The sequence below is a fragment of the Chiloscyllium plagiosum genome, unplaced genomic scaffold (assembly GCF_037043375.1).
Source record: "Chiloscyllium plagiosum isolate Xiang-an unplaced genomic scaffold, Cpla_swu_hap1 HiC_scaffold_31, whole genome shotgun sequence".
NCBI lineage: Eukaryota > Metazoa > Chordata > Chondrichthyes > Orectolobiformes > Hemiscylliidae > Chiloscyllium > Chiloscyllium plagiosum.
In genome coordinates this window covers 36,916,013-36,932,035 of record NW_028270169.1, presented here as the reverse complement: position 1 = coordinate 36,932,035, position 16,023 = coordinate 36,916,013, and the positions used below count along the sequence as shown (strand labels likewise).

At 41.9% G+C, this 16,023-nt stretch overlaps 1 protein-coding gene across 7 annotated transcripts in view; it reads left to right on the top strand.

The window, feature by feature from the left end:
* LOC148141881 (syntaxin-1A) overlaps positions 1–16,023 on the top strand; it is a 259,187-nt gene that overhangs the window by 133,561 nt on the left and 109,603 nt on the right. For all 7 annotated transcript variants that reach the window (XR_015752360.1, XM_043718631.2, XM_087977429.1 and 4 more), the window contains exon 5: positions 2,651–2,724. Coding sequence is in view for 6 of the 7 variants with exons in the window: in XM_043718631.2 (XP_043574566.1) it covers positions 2,651–2,724 (74 nt within the window). In the remaining variant the exon portion in view is untranslated. The remainder of the gene's footprint in view (positions 1–2,650; positions 2,725–16,023) is intronic.

Below are 16,023 nucleotides of genomic sequence, written 5' to 3'. Positions count from 1 at the left end.
TGTGGGCTATGGAGAGAAATCTGACATGGTCTGTCTCGGCAATGGTAGCATGCTAGGCCATCTCTTATGCTATTGCTCAGTGGTGAAGCAAGTTTCTTGCCTAGCAGCAGTGACTTGCCAATTGAGCAGGATTGTTACTGTAAAAGACCCAATTCACGTCATTAATATTTAACTTTGCATCTTGCCAAGGAAGCCAGATATCTAGAAATGTCATGATGGAAACCACAGCATGTACCTTACAACTTCAGCTCACCGCTTTCTTGAAAGGATCTCCATGTTGCTCAGAACCAAATGGCATTTCAGGACACAAGCCATGGCTGCATGCATTCCTCACCGACAACCATTGGCATCCAGCATTTACTAACCTCTCATGACCATCCTGGCACCTCTCCAATCCACTTGCAGGTCACTTAGGAAGCATAGATATTCATTTGCAGCGTTCACTGGTAACTAGCATTGAAACGTTGCAGCATGGATAGCTTATGTGCGTGGACAGGCACCACCTCACAGATTGGATCAGGTTGCATCTCAGAACTGCAGGCTTGTTCAGATTAGTGTGTTTTGATGTTTGTTGGTTGGACAAATCTGGATTGTTTTTGCTAGGCCATCAGAGGCTGAGAGGTGACCCATAGAAGTATAGTGAGAGGCAAGGATAGGGTGGATAGTCAGAGTTTCTCTCCCAGGGGGCATAGGTTTAAAATGACAGGGGAAAATTCAAAGGAGATATGACAGGCAATTTTTTATTGCACAGTAGGTAGCTGGAGCCTAGAACACACTGCCCGGGGAGATGGTAGGAGCAGCTATGATAAGTTTAAAGAGGCTTTTAGATAGACATATGAACAAGTAGAGAATAAAGAGATATGGACCATGTGCAGGCAAATGGGATTAGTTTAGAATGACATCATGGTCAGCACTGACACAATGAGCTGAAGGGTTTCTTCCTGTGTTGTGCTGTACAACATTATAATAGAGCTGCTGAACATACAGTTCCACTGTTTGGAGCATTCTGGGAGGCCCTATAGTATTGAAATGTGTGATGCTGGAAAAACAGCCGGTCAGGCAGAATCTGAGGAGCAGGAGAGTCAACGTTTCGAGCATAAGCTCTTCATCAGGAATGGATTATGTTTACACTTGAATCGTCAACTCTCTTGCTCCTCGGATGCTACCTCACCAGTTGTGCCTTTCCAGCACCACACTTTCCCACTCTGATCTCCAACATCTGCACTCCTCACTTTCTCCTAGGCCTGAGTGTATAACCAGGACAGAGTATGCCACACTATCCTGGTGGCTGTATTCCACACAATTGGAGTCCATGGGATAGATGCTGAGGTAGAATTGTCTGAGGAGAAGGATAGGGACATTGAGCTGGAGGAAGGTGTCCTTTTAAATGACTGAGCTCAGCTGTGTCGGGTGCTACAAGGCAGACAGCCAGTTCCAGTCAGTGTGAGCTGGGTGCAACAGACCATCTTAGACGGACAGGGTCAGGATGCCAGTATTTGATTTGCATTGTGGGAGGCAAACTGCAGCATGGATTCATGTCCTTTTTGTTCTTCAATGCTGGCTGTCAACAAAAGCTCACATCTGGACATGTCTGAATGTTGTGATGTACATCATGCCTGCACATGATGTTTCCCTTTTGAACACCAACAAGGTGCAGGTGACCACTGGGCATTGGGGGAAAAATATTAGTGTCTAAGGGAGGATCTTCAGAAGAGATGTGTTTAAGGACAGATAAACTAGCTCCGGTGAGGGAATGGGATTGTATGTGCGAGGGAATATCAGCATACTGGCTGTGTGCCATGGCTTTGTGGTTACTGTGCTGTTAATTTACTGGTGAGGGATATTGCAGTGTTTGGAACAAGCTCTCAAAGATAGCATAGACACAAGAATTGCAGGTTTGGTTTCGGTGGCTATCCATTGAGTGGTGACTGTTCCGAGAATGGTATGTGCTAAAAGGAGATAGAGCTGGATGTGAGAGGCAGCATAGAGATGGGTAAGTAGGTGTTGGACCTCATGGTGAGAATCCCTCCATAACACTTGATGCAACTCCCGTTTAGCAAAAAAAAAGTAAGATTTAGCCTTGATTTCTTATATGCCTCTTGGATCAATTACATATTCTGTTGCTGAATTGCTCAAAAATGCAGCTTCTCTACAGCTCCAATTTCCAGCAGTTCCCTTCCAACACCATGGAGGAGAAAGTGAGGACTGCAGATACTGGAGATCATTCCTGATGAAGGGCTTATGCTCGAAACATTGACACTCCTGCTCCTCAGATGCTGCCTGACCAGCTGTGCTTTTCCAGCACCACAATTTTTGACTTCTTCCAACAACGCACCAAATCCCTTTACTGAGAGGTAACTGTGACAGTGAGATCCCATTGAGGTATGAGTTACAATGCACTGTATTTTTGGAATAATCGTATGACATTATTACTGTCATTGCAATTGTATATACAAGAAAAGGGCTGAATTATGCAGTCTTGTGAACTGTTAATGAACTGACAATTAACACTATGTAACCATGTGCTCTGAATTTTGCGTACTGTACATTTGTATTGGTATTATTTATTAATAGTAAGGCTTTTACTGGGCCATTGGCTGGCCTTTGTTCTTTGCTCGGTAACTCCAATCTTTCTATTTTATTTCTCCAGGTATTGAACAGAGCATAGAACAGGAGGAGGGTCAGAACAGATCCTCAGCTGACTTAAGAATACGCAAGACACAGGTCAGTGACATAAACTTTCTGGTGTTCCCAATAACTCTCAGTACACAAAGTAGATAATGTGTGAGCGAGCCGGATCATTCAGAGACAATGCATAGTTTGAACAAAGAATATAACATTCCATTTTAATTTAGTTATGAAATTGATTCCAAGTGTATCTGTGCACCATTGTCCGTTGTCATTTTTAATTGCTTTTGTTGGTGGTGGCTTTTACTAGGAAACTCATTAAAGCATTGTAAGCCTTGGTCACCCTTTGTAACTAAGCCAGTTACCCCATGGGATTACATTGCAGTATTGTGGTACATGTGCCAACATACAAATCACTAGAAAATTAGCTGGCACCCTTTCAGAAAGAAGTAAAACTGACAGACTCAACCCCCCAAAAAAGGACAACTTTAAAAAACTGAAAATAATTTTTAAAAATGCATAACTGCAAAATAGCATAAAATAGAGGACCTTGAGAAAGATCACTGCTGGAATGTAATTGTATTTTGTAATGATGTTCTGCAATTCCATTTATTTTTGATGCAAGATGGATCAAGTGGTCTCACTCATAATATACACATGTCACATTTTGGTGAGAGTAGAGCAGACAATGAGCTTCCCATAATCTAATCTGTATAATGTACATATAATAGATATGTATTTTTAATATATAAAAAAAACACACACATAATATTCCACTTGTATTATAGGAACAAGTATGCAGTGGCAGATTTTGAAATGTTCCATGATTGAGGATTGTACTCATCGGCACAAAGTCCATCAGAACACTGATTTTTTGATGCATTTTGATGTATTTTGAGTATACTGCAATTGTGTTTACACTGGTTCTTTTCTTCTCTACCTACATTCAAAGTAACAATCTTTAATAATTGCTACCATTCAGCTTAGTGCTGCTGTTTCCCACTCCCTCGTTCACCTCCTCCTATTCATCTCCTCTTAATAATCACGCTTCCACCCAGTACCATCCACCCCCATATCTTGGCTGAACGCAGTCTACCACCTCCCCACTACTATCCAAAATGGTACCTTTTGTCTTCCCTGGTCTGTTTTCTGCAGTGACACACTTTTCTTTCTCCCCCCCCCCCCCCACCCCCTCCATCAACCACGTTGACATTTGTCCGCCCTCTAAACCCTACTCCATTCACCTGAGACTGTTACTCTGATAGAATTGAAATAAGCTACAGAGTACAGATGGGAATTTGGATCCTGCATAAATCATGGCAAAAAAAGGTCATGATCTCAATGAATGGCCGAGTGGATTCAATGAGCCAAATGATCTACTTTTGTTTCTATATCTTATGGTTTTGTATTCCTAAATTCCTGCACTCAATTTAGTCTCCAGAACAGAAGGATAGTAAGGTAGGTGCCAAGATTGACAGTGAAGGATGGGATGGAGAGTGACACTGATTTGATTCAACAAATGTCAATTTGTGATCTGACACCAAATGATGACGGCCATGATATTACAATCTGAACTTGTATAACTGATGTTCTACGGAAAATGTGAAAGCAACACCTACCTAGTCACACTAATGTTTGACTCCAAATTCAGTGGGTAGTTGACTATTAAACCTGAATGTCAGTATATATCCGGATCATTCCCTGCCTCTGCAAAACTGACCCATACAAAACTACCCCAGATGTTGGTATTTTTGTTCCAGGGCAGATGGTTTTTATGAGAGTCATGACAAACATTCCCATAATCAACATGGAGGCTGCTGGGTACAGAGACTAGTTGGTTGGGACTGTTTATGTGTTTGGGAAGTGGGGGTGGGGGGTGGGGATTGACCTACCTTGGTATATTGGCACTTTATTGTTCAAGATATGAAAAACATCAATTTTTAAACAAATTCTAGACCTCACCCTACACATCCTCTCACATCTCACAGACTTCCCATGCTCCATCCATACCAGCCTGTACCCAACCTCCATGCTCCCCTTGACATCCATACAAACCTAAGCACCTGTACCTATTCATATTGCTCTTTTTGGCCCCAGTGCTAACGTATGCCAACGCATACCCCCAGAAGCTTTTGCCCTTATTCTTCCATGCCATGTTACTCAGTACCCACATTGGCACACAATTGGACCCATGCTGAGGTTAAATTACATTCTTTAAATGTTTATTGATGAATTCGGTATTTAAAAATAAATCTCTTATTTACAAAACCCATTCCTATTTTTCATTTCCTTTAATCCCTTATGGAAATAAGCATTCAAACTCATAGTCCTAATTTAAAAGGAGTGGGCAGAATCTTTATTGCCAAGTGCCACCTCTGTAGACATTTATGCCAGGGTGTTATGTTAGCTTAGTGCCAACCCATGCCCCACCCACCATCAATTTTCCTTTCACCTAATCATGCTAACTCACCGAGCAGCCATCACAGCCAAATCTCAGTGCCCATGCTGAGTTAAAATGAAGTTTTAAATGTCAACCACATGCTTAATTAAAAAGAAGAAAAACGCATTCATAAAACGATTTACATTTAACCTCCTTGAATTCTATAATCTCTTATAACTAAAGAAAATTCATTTTCATTTCCTCAGAGCTGCCCGTGCCAGGTAGCAAGGTCATCTTGATAACCACCAACATATTAAAAATTGTCATTACTAATCTACAAATATAAGTATTTCTTTACCTTAAATGTATTCTACAAACTGGCAGTGCTTATTTTGAAAATTGCAAAACAATTCAGTTTTAATTACTGAAGTTTGTATAAAGTGTTTGTGTTAGTCAGTAGGTGAATACTGTTTGGGTCCTTGTTCTGAGCAGCACACTAATGAGACAGTTTCCCATATGAAGACTCAAGAAGTTGATTCCTGGGTTCACTTACACCATTTAGTCAATTTTGCCAGCTAGATTAGATGGTTTGAACTGACTCAGAAAGTACACCATTGTAACAGTGGTGAAATATATTCAAACTGAGTGAGGAGGGGCTAAATTTTCTCTCACTTCTCATTTGACTGCAATAGATTTTTTGAAAAGGATTTAGCTGTCAACTTAGCAAATTTTTATCTGTTTCTCTGCTACAATCAAAGCAGGCTTAATCAGTTAGGTTTTAGACCCAGAGACGTTTGCAACATGGAAACAGGCCTTTCGGCCCAACTTGTCCATGTGCCCAGTTTTCACAATTAAACTAGTCCCGTTTGCCTGTGTTTGGTTCATATCCCTCCTTACCTGTCCCATCCGTGTATCTGTCCAAATGTTTCTTAAATAACAACATTGTACTTGCCCCCACCACAACCTCTGGCAGACTGTCATCAACCTCCCTGTGAAAGAATTGCCCGTCTGGACACTTTTGTATCTCTCCCCTCTCACCATAAACCAATGCCCTCTAGTTTTAGACTGCCTACCGTGGTGAAAAGCTCTTGGCTATCTATCTTGTTTATGCCTCTTATGATTTTATATACCTCTATAAGGTCACTTCTCAGTGTCCTACACTCCTTGCAAAAAGTCCCAGCCTATGTAGCCTGTCCTTGTAACTCAAACTTTCCAGTCCAGGTCGCATACTAGTAAATATTTTCTGCACTTTTCTAGTTTATTAAATCTGCTATAGTATGGTAACCAGAACAGCATATCGTACTCCAAATGTGGCCTCACCAACATCTCTTGAGTTTTTTTTAAGATAAGTGGATAGTTTTGTATCTAATCCAGTCTGAGTAAAAATAATTGAAATAGGCCCAAACTTTCTCTTTCTCCAACAAATACTAAATTCACACTCCCACAAATCAGTTAGAGAGCGTGTGAACAATTTAAGCAATTTAGAAGGATATACAGCTCTTGTAGGTTAGCGATGTGACTGGTTTCTGGTTGAACTGGTGGGATCCTGCTGCTTTCTGTGTCCAGCTGGTTTAAGCATGTAGCTGGATAATGTATTTGTTCCTCTGGAGACTGAGTTAAATTCTTTTTAAAATTTTTGCCTGGATAGTCGATACCAACAGAGAAGTTATCTAGAGAAAGAGAGAGAGGGAGAGAAAGAGAGGAAGAACCCACTTCAGAACTTACTCCTTTAGCATCTCATTTGCCTGGTTCTGGTCTACAGAGAAAATAATTACTTAAGCACATACAGGCCAAGTGGTTTGGCATATAAGCTCTCTTCAACTAAGCAATGGCCCACATATGATCATGTCTTGTGTATTCCAACACCTAGGAGAAAGTGAGGACTGCAGATGCTGGAGATCAGAGCTGAAAATGTGTTGCTAGAAAAGCGCAGCAGGTCAGGCAGCATCCAAGGAGCAGGAAAATCGACGTTTCGGGCATGAGCCCTTCTTCAGGAATGAGGAAAGTGTGCCAAAAGGTAGGGAGGAGGGACATGGGGGAGGGACCTTATCGCCCTCATCTTAACCTCCTTCCACCTATTGCATTTCCAATGCCCCTCCTCCCTACCTTTTATCTTAGCCTGCTTGGCACACTTTCCTCATTCCTGAAGAAGGGCTCATGCTCCTTGGATTATTCCAACACCTGCCTACACAATGAAATTATATTTGTGCGTGTCTTTCATAGTCAGTGTTCCATTGTCTGAGGGATTATGTCTAATGGTTTTTCTCCACCCAATTGAGTACCCAGATGATTATCCTGAAACTTTGCTCTGGACACAATACTTGTTAAGTTTTTTGTCACAATGATCCCATTTTGAGGCTTGAAAATTAAATTTTCTTGGCACAAATGTCCACAGACTATTGAAGTTTTATTGATTTGGCTTTGAGTTTTAAGTGGTTCAAATACAGAGTAACCAAGGTCTTGAGCTGAATTGTTAAGGTAAAAGGTAGGTCTACCATAATATTGTTACACAAGACTCAATTAAGATTTCGTCAATACTATTGTATGGTCTGGATCATATCTAAACATTGAGCAGCAAGATAGGAGAGAGACTATTGTGGAACTATTTAGCTTTTCCCAAAAAGGTGGGGTTGACCTGTAGAAACACCATTTGCAGGTGGTCATGAGGACTGATTCATCGCACTCCTTCAAAAAGGTATGATATGTATTTATTTGAAAGCCATAAGGTCACAGTTCCAAAATGTTGATATTTGAGTTTATAAGCAAAAGTTTGGGTGCTTTTTCAGATTATCTGAATCTATTTGAAGGGTTAGAGGAGAATGTGGGACAGGAGTTTCCTAGATATGTTGAAGGCCTCTTTCCTTCATGCCCCAAGAGTTAGGGGATAAAGGAAGAAAGGTGGTCTGGTGGGTCTGGGAGGTATATGCAACATGAGGTAGAGCAAGCATGTACAAGCTGAATTGTCTTATCTTGTCCTGCAGATGTAAGGGCATAGGATCTATAATGGAAAGATACTTCCTTATTCTTGTGGCCCCTTCACAGAATTCTGTTTCTGCCACATCAAGCAGCAAATGAGGAAACTGTGTAGCAACAGTATCATATTTTCCAAATTGGAGAAGAATCTTAATAATTGGAGAAAGTTTGGGACATATGAAGTGATGCACGTTTCTTAACATGAGGTGAAACAAGGGTCATTATTATTATCCTGGCAATGAGGTGATGAGAGATGTAGAATAACAAAGCCATTAGTTCATTCTGGCAGGGGCAACGTCAAACCATGGAAATGAAAATTTTTAAAAAAGAAAGTTTATAACTAGTTGAGACCAGCAAATCTATAGTTGCACATTTATTCAGCTGTTTGTAACAGTATGCCTTTGTTTTTTATTCAATGTGAGGGTTATTCAGTGTGTAATTGCACAGTGTTGCTGTTTATTTAGCAGGGTTAAGGTTTAACTGCATGGTGCTCTTGTTGAGTGTTATGTTTCATTTGAGACTACACAATGGTACTCAATTTTCAGTCCTAAGTAGTGCCTTCCCTCATTCACTATTTATGTGAGTCGCATCATGTTAGTTAGGAAAGTCTGAAGGGTTTTTTTTTAATGCTTGTTAAAATATTTCACTAAAATGTCATTGATTTCTGGTCCTACTCTCTGTTTAAAGCTGTATCTGTCATTTATTATTGAGCTTTTTCCTAAAATGTATAATACAGCAATGGGTGGTTTAAAGCTGAGTTAATATTACAGCAGTGGTCGGATAACAGCTGCCAGTCCAATGTTTCTGACACTTGTGTTTGTGTGGTCGAGCTGTTCCTGCGAGAACTGAGTACACGTTAGAATGTCACAAACAGCAACAACTACGGATGATGCCTGCCTCCATGTTCCAGGAATGGCGGAAACACAGCAGCTTTTGCCAAGTCAGTATCCTGTCCTCTGCAGTATGGCCGGACTGGTTCCATCAACCCCAGTAAGCCAAACAAACCACAACTGCTAGTCATTTCAGATATAAGCTGCCCCTGTCTTTCCTCAAAGAAATAACTGAAAGCCCCCTTCTTCCGTGTTGCTGTGCTTGAAGGCATTTTAATATTCACAGCCAGCACTTGTAAACTGAATATAAATGAGCCTTAAGGATGACTTGAAAAAGAGCTGTACAGTACATAATTTACAACGTTGACTTACCCTGGCGCAGCGAAACAGATCTGGTGTCTGATTTATGGTTCTTGTTGTTTCGATATTGAACAATTCCCTCTGATTAGAATGCGATGTCAGAAAGTGGTTTTAAAACTGCTTTTAAAGCAGCATATTAAATTTAACTTCATTGTTGGGCTCACTGCTGTCTGCATTGTTCAGGAATATTATTCCTTGCTTCACTGCTGCACTGCCAGGGAGATCATTTTCAGGTTCACTGGCAGCCCGTGTGGGCCACTTAAATACAGTTGGGAGTAACACAGCGATTGAGAGACTTGTTTTCACTCGCTCAGATGCTGGGGTTCCGTGATATTGTCAATTTTGATGTGCTGCTGACTTAGCCTGGTGAACAAAGGGATATTTCCCACTGACCTTGCTCATAGCCGCATAAAGCAGTGATCAGTGGGTATTGGTATACCATCAAGCCTGTGTCCTTGCACTTAATAACTGCCTTCCTTTGGACAAAAGCAATGAGAAATTGCATTGAACGTGAATGGGGAACTCAATATACACTGAGGAGCAGATTCTGAATAATCCATAGTGATCTATTACACAGTTAGCCTGCAGGTTTCTTCTGCAGTGCAGGACTAGGAGGCAGCTCGGTTACATTGTATTAAGCTGCAATATTACAATCATAAATCAAATTGTGGCATTCTCCTAAGATGTTTGCCTCGCTTTCCTGAATGATTGTGCTGTAACTGGCAAAACTGGAGAAATTCAGAACATGAGCAATAAAGAAATTGCATTAACCTGGCTGCGAATTCATTGTTTTATCAGTTAGGCAGCGATGTCTCAGAAAACTGCATGCAATCCTTTGCCATAGCAACACTGCCTCAGTAGCACTGGCTGTGTACAGCTAGTGTCAACCTCTCTTACAAACTTTCAATTTCAATCCAGTATTCCGTCTGGAAGAGAAAAAGGAATAATTTAGCTTGGCAGGTAAAGGAACAATGCTGTCATCTGAAGTTCATGGGGTAACATAAGGCTGGTGTCAAGCATGTCTTTAAAGCCCTGTGGATGTAACTATGTGTATCACTGCTCATGCCCAATGCTGCTGATCAAATGCACCAAAGCAGAACTAATGGGTTCTGAATTGTACATATCACCAGGTTTTCAGGGATTTGTGGGATGAGAAAGAAGAGAAATGAGTCATGGGACAGTCAAAGAGTGTGGGGAAGGCAGGAGGAGATTTACATGGGATAAAATTTAATCTTTTTGCAAGCAGGTATAGGGATGTATGTATTTAAGAAACCATAGTTAACAAAGGGCTATTGGCATCTCTCTTCGTGTGTGTGTCTGTGTGTCTGTGTGTGTGTGTGTGTGTCTGTGTGTCTGTGTGTGTATGTGTGTGTGTGTGAGAGAGAGAAAGAACTAATTGATCATTTTTAATTGAGATAAGATGAAGAGGCTAGCCTTCTTGAGTTACCACAGTTAGTACAGGGATTCAATGCTGTTTGATTTATTCATGCTATTCATCTAAGCTAATGAACCAACTCCCACCTCCTTGGTATTCAATTTGGAATGAGCTCATGCATGTTTTTATTACTGCAAAAATGTACTTTATTTATTAAAAAAAAGTCATCTGAGAGTACATACTCAACAGTTCTCGTTCTGTTCTGTTGAACTTTCCAATGAGGAAAGAAACACAAATGATACTTTGGAACTTGAAGTTGCAAATAACAAAGAAGAAAATATTTACATTTTGAGGCAACAAGGTAGTCTATTAACTGAATGGACCTCCATTGTAGTTTGACAAAAAGGCCTTGGCCGGTGATTTTTCCCCACTGCACCTTGGCAGCAGCTGTCCTTTGCTTTAGTGTGTCCCTCAGCACATACTCCTGGACCTTGGAATGTACCAGTCTACCACACTCTGTTGAGGTCAACTCTTTACACAGGAAGTTCAACAAACTTCAGGGGCAGACCATAAAGCATCTTTCACCGAGTTGATGGTCTGTTGAAATCTGTTGAGCTTGAAGGTTTGTTTTCAGGTGTTTCATCACCGTACTAGGTAACATCATCAATGAGAGTCGAAGCACTGGTGGTATGTCCAGCCTCTCTCTTTATAGGACTTGGTTTCTTAAGTGATGTCATTTCCGGTTCTTTTTCTTTTCCATTCCTCGGCATCATGGTAGCCCAACACACTTTTTTTGTTGTAAATATTTTTATTGAGAAAAAAGACATTATGAAATTTTGTACAAAAATTAATCAGTACAAAATAGTATAGCAACCTTATAATATAATGACAATAACAGAAAAAAAAACTCCTCTACTCCACAATCTACTGAGGAGAGAGGGGAAAAAAACCTACAAATACTGCAATTCAATAATACTAAGAAAACAAATCTAAATTAACCAAGTTAAACCAAGGCAAATTAAGTTATATTCAGTTAAGCTACTGCACTCAGTGCAATCCCACCAATGCTCCCCACCACCGGGAGCATTAGTAAGCAAACCCGTATTTGTCCGGGACCCCCTCCCCCCACCACCACCAATCCCGTTCCTTCCCCCCCCCCCCCACACCCCCTCCCCCGGACTGACTTGTATAGCCCTCATGTCTACACAAAGGCCCTGACCACTATAGCCGAAAAGTCTACATCTACATAATTCAGAAAGGGCCTCCACGTTCTATAAAACAGTTCTGTTTTCTGGTGCACCATACTCATAAGGAAATCCAGGGGGATGTGCTCCATAACTAATCTATGCCAGCACGGAAGTCCTGGGGGATTCTCCAACACCCAGCTCATTGGAATGTTCTTCCTCTCACAGACTGATCCAAAGAAGGGAGATTTGTAAACCCAAGAGGAGGGACACCGGATCCAACTTAACCTCAGTTCACAATACCTCTTCCAAAACGCTCGCTATTGCACATGACCACAAGCAATGAGTAAGAGTGCCAACATCTATTTTATATTTGGGGCACATTGAGGATGCTCTAATCTTAAATTTCACAAGCTGCTCCGGTGCCAAATGAGCCCTGTGGAGTACCTTCAGTTGCATAGCCTGCGTCCTGTTAAAATCAAAATCTTCCTTACATTCTCCCAAATATCCTCCCACACCTCTGACAAGATTTCCACCACAATTCCTAAGTCCAGATTCCGCATAGCCGCCCAATTCCCTTCGAAACATTACCTCCTAACAAATGATAGAGGGTGCTGACCAAGAGAGCGCCGTAAGCCGGAGCGCTCTCCTCTCTATATCTGACTTATTGGGACTAACCATCAGCGCATTTTTTTCTGTATAAAGTCCCTAACCTTCAAGTAACAAAAGAGGTCCCTCCTAGATAGCTCATATTTCTGACTCAGCAGCTCGAAAGACATCATGACCTGCCTGTCAAATAAATCTCTCAAACAGGAGACTTCTCTCGACTCCCAGAGCTTAAAGTCAGAGTCCATTGACCCCGGCCAGAATCCTAACAATCCTACTATGGGAGTGAAATGGGAGGTTTTTTGTAAGTTTCCCTCACCTTGCCACACCATTCTCCATGTTTTAACCGTGTTAAGGATGAGGTTTCTGCAATGGTCCAATAAAAAACAAATTGATGAGGGGCATTTTGCCTGAGAGGCCTCGATGTCCAACCAGATTGACCGCGGGTCCTGGCAGGCCCAGTCAGCCATATAAGATAGTAGGGAACGCAGTTGATATTTCTTAAAGTCTGGGAAATCCAAACCTCCAATCCCCTGCGGAAGCTGCAACTTGGCAAGCTTAATAAAAGTCTGCCTATGATGCCAGATGAAAGATCCAAACCAACTATAAAGCTTCCATAGTGCTTGCCTAGGCAGTCTCATAGAGAGCATTCAGATGGAATATAATACCTGAGGAAGAACATTCATTTTGACCAGAGCTATTCTACCCAAGATATGGGAAGATCCTCCCAGCGCTGAAGGTCCTGCCTTATCTTCTCTAGCAACTGCACAAAGTTAGCTTTATATAATTGATAGAAGTCCAGAGTGACAAAAGTGCTAAATACAAGAAATGTCACTGTGACCACCTGAAAGGGAAACGGGTTCCATCCCCAAGATTGGATATTCTAGTAAGGCCCCCCAAAGGCATGGCCTCCGACCTCATAAAATTAATTTTATACCCCGAAAACAAACCAAATAGATTAATCATTTGTATTAACCCAGATATCATCAGATCAGTTGTAAAGAGAAGAACATCATTCGTGTAAAGGGTGATCTTATGTATACCTGACCCTACCTCCAGGGCAATTATTTTGGGGTCCCTCCAGATGGCCTCTGCCAATGGCTCAATCACCAATGTAAATAATAGTGGCGAGAGATGGCACCCTTCTTGACTGCCTCTGCCGAGACTAAAATTATTTGACCTTATACCATTAGTGAGAACCGATGCTCTCTGGTCACTGTATAGCACTGCCACCTGCCTGGCAAAAACCCCTCCAAGACCAAACCATTCCAGTAAATAAAAGAAATACAGCCACTCCACCTGGTCAAACACTTTCTTTGCATCCAAGGAGACTACCAAGCCCAGAATCGATGCTTGCTGGCATACCTGGACCAGTTTAATACTCTTTTAATATTATTGGTAGACCTACGACCCTTAATAAAACCTGTCTGGTCCTCCTTTGCAGTGAAGGGCAAAACCGTCTCCAACCTTAACGCCAGCATTTTGGATAGAATTTTTAAATCCACGTTCAGTAACGATATGGGCTTGTATGAAGTGCAATCCTCTGGGGCTTTCCCTTTCTTAAGAATAAGAAAAATACTTGCTTCTCTCAGACAGGATGGGAGGCAGTCCTGACTATATGAGTAGTTATACATGTCCAACAGTGGCCCAGCCAGCGTGTCTATAAAGTCTTTATAAAATTCACTTTGAAATCCATCTGGGCCAGGTGCTTTACCACTCCATAGCTGCCTCACTGCCTCCTTTATTTCTTGGATTGTCAGGGGAGCTTTCAAAAAAGATGCCTGCTCTGAAGTTACTCCTGGAAGGTCCAAGGTCTTAAAAAAAGGACTCCATCTTCTCACAGCCCTCCGACCGGTATACCTCAAAGTAGAACTTCATAAATGCTGCATTAATCCTTTTGGCATCGCAAGTAAGAGTACCAGTACTCTCTCTGATGGATGTGATAGGTTAGGGGGCATTCTTCTTTCTGGCCAGGTACACTGGATACCTACCTGGTTTATCTCCATACTGAAATAACCACTGGTTCGCAAAAGAGATTTCCTTCTTTGCTGTCAGGGTGAGCGCAGCGTTCAAAGTAGCCCTGAGGGCTGTAATCCACTGCAATTTGGTTACAGATGGTCTGCCAAAGTAAGCTGTCTCAGCTGCCTTCAGGTGAGCCCCGAGCAAACGTTGCTGTTCTCCTCTCTGCAGCTTCCGGGTCGCTGAGTAAGAAGTAATCAAACTCCTTGCATAGGCTTTGGCAGTTTCTCAGAGCACCGACGGATTACTGGCCATACCCAAATTAATGCCCCAAAAGATTTTAAATTCCCGTGGAAAATACTCTATAAACTTGCTATCCTTCAAGAGGAAAGGGTCCATACGCAAGTGCCACGAGCCTGTCCCTTTACCATCGACCTTGACCTCCATGCACACTACCGCATGATCAGAAATGGCTATGTTCCCGATTCTGCAAGACAACACCAAATTCAAAAAGGTCGATGGGACTAAAAACATGTCAATCCGAGTATAGCACTTATATGGATTAGAGAAAAAGGTGACATCCTGCTTTCAGGGTGAAGACATCTCCACACAGCCACCAACCCCTGTTCCCTGTTCATGTCCAACAATTGTCTGGATTGCATCCTGTCCACTTCAGGGTCAATAAGTCAATTAAAGTCTCCCCATACAATTGTATGATGTGCCCCAAGGGTCATCAACCTGGAAAGTGCATCCATTAAAAATTTGAGGGGATGGGCTGGGGAGCAATATACATTCAATATCCTCTCCATGTATTAAAGCTTTAAGAATCGTAAAGCACCCATATCATCCTTAATTTGGTCTAACAGTTGAAACGGGACATTCTTCTGGATGGGTATAGCAACTCCTCTATTTTTTTAATTAAAGGATGAGAAAAACACCCATCCGAACCCTCCCTGCTGCAACTTCCAAGTGCTTCTTATCAATTAAATGTGTTTCTTGCAGCAAGGCTACATCGACCCTTTCTTTTCTAAGGCTTGAAAGTATCTTTTTTCTCTTAATTGGTGAATGACTCCCCTTAACATTCCAGGTGCACCATTTAAACGAATGGTTAGCCATAGCCATCCGAGTCAGTGAATGACCCCTGGGAGGAAAGACCCTACTCATAGCATGCCAAATGAAAACAGCTTGGATAAATTTAAAAATACAACTTCCAAAACTACCAAATCAAAACTTCTAACAGCTACTTCTACAACAGACCAACATACAACACAAATGAAAGGAGACTTTGCCCCTTGCCCACAGGGGGCACTCATACTACCCACTAACCCCTCCATGGCTCCTTCTAGCTGAAGCCATGCTCCCGCTCCAGACAACATAAAGTAAGAAAAAATATACACAACATCTTATAACAAGAAAGTTAAAAGTGGGCACTCAACACGTCCATCCATACTTTAACCCTAGGCACTCCTGGTAGAACAGAAATATATAACCTCTCCCCGCTTCCCCCAACCCCCCCAAATTCTCAGCCCTGAAGAAGGGTTACGCCGATAACGTCGACTTCTGCACCTCCTGATGCTGCCTGGCTTACTGTGTTCTTCCAGCCTCCTGCCTGTCTACGCTGGTAATACGTCCAGCAGAAGCTCTGTTCATCAGCTAAGGAAACCCAGGTGAGGGTGGGAATACGGTCGGCAGCAGGAGCAAGGGATTGACTCTTAGTGCGTCAACCTC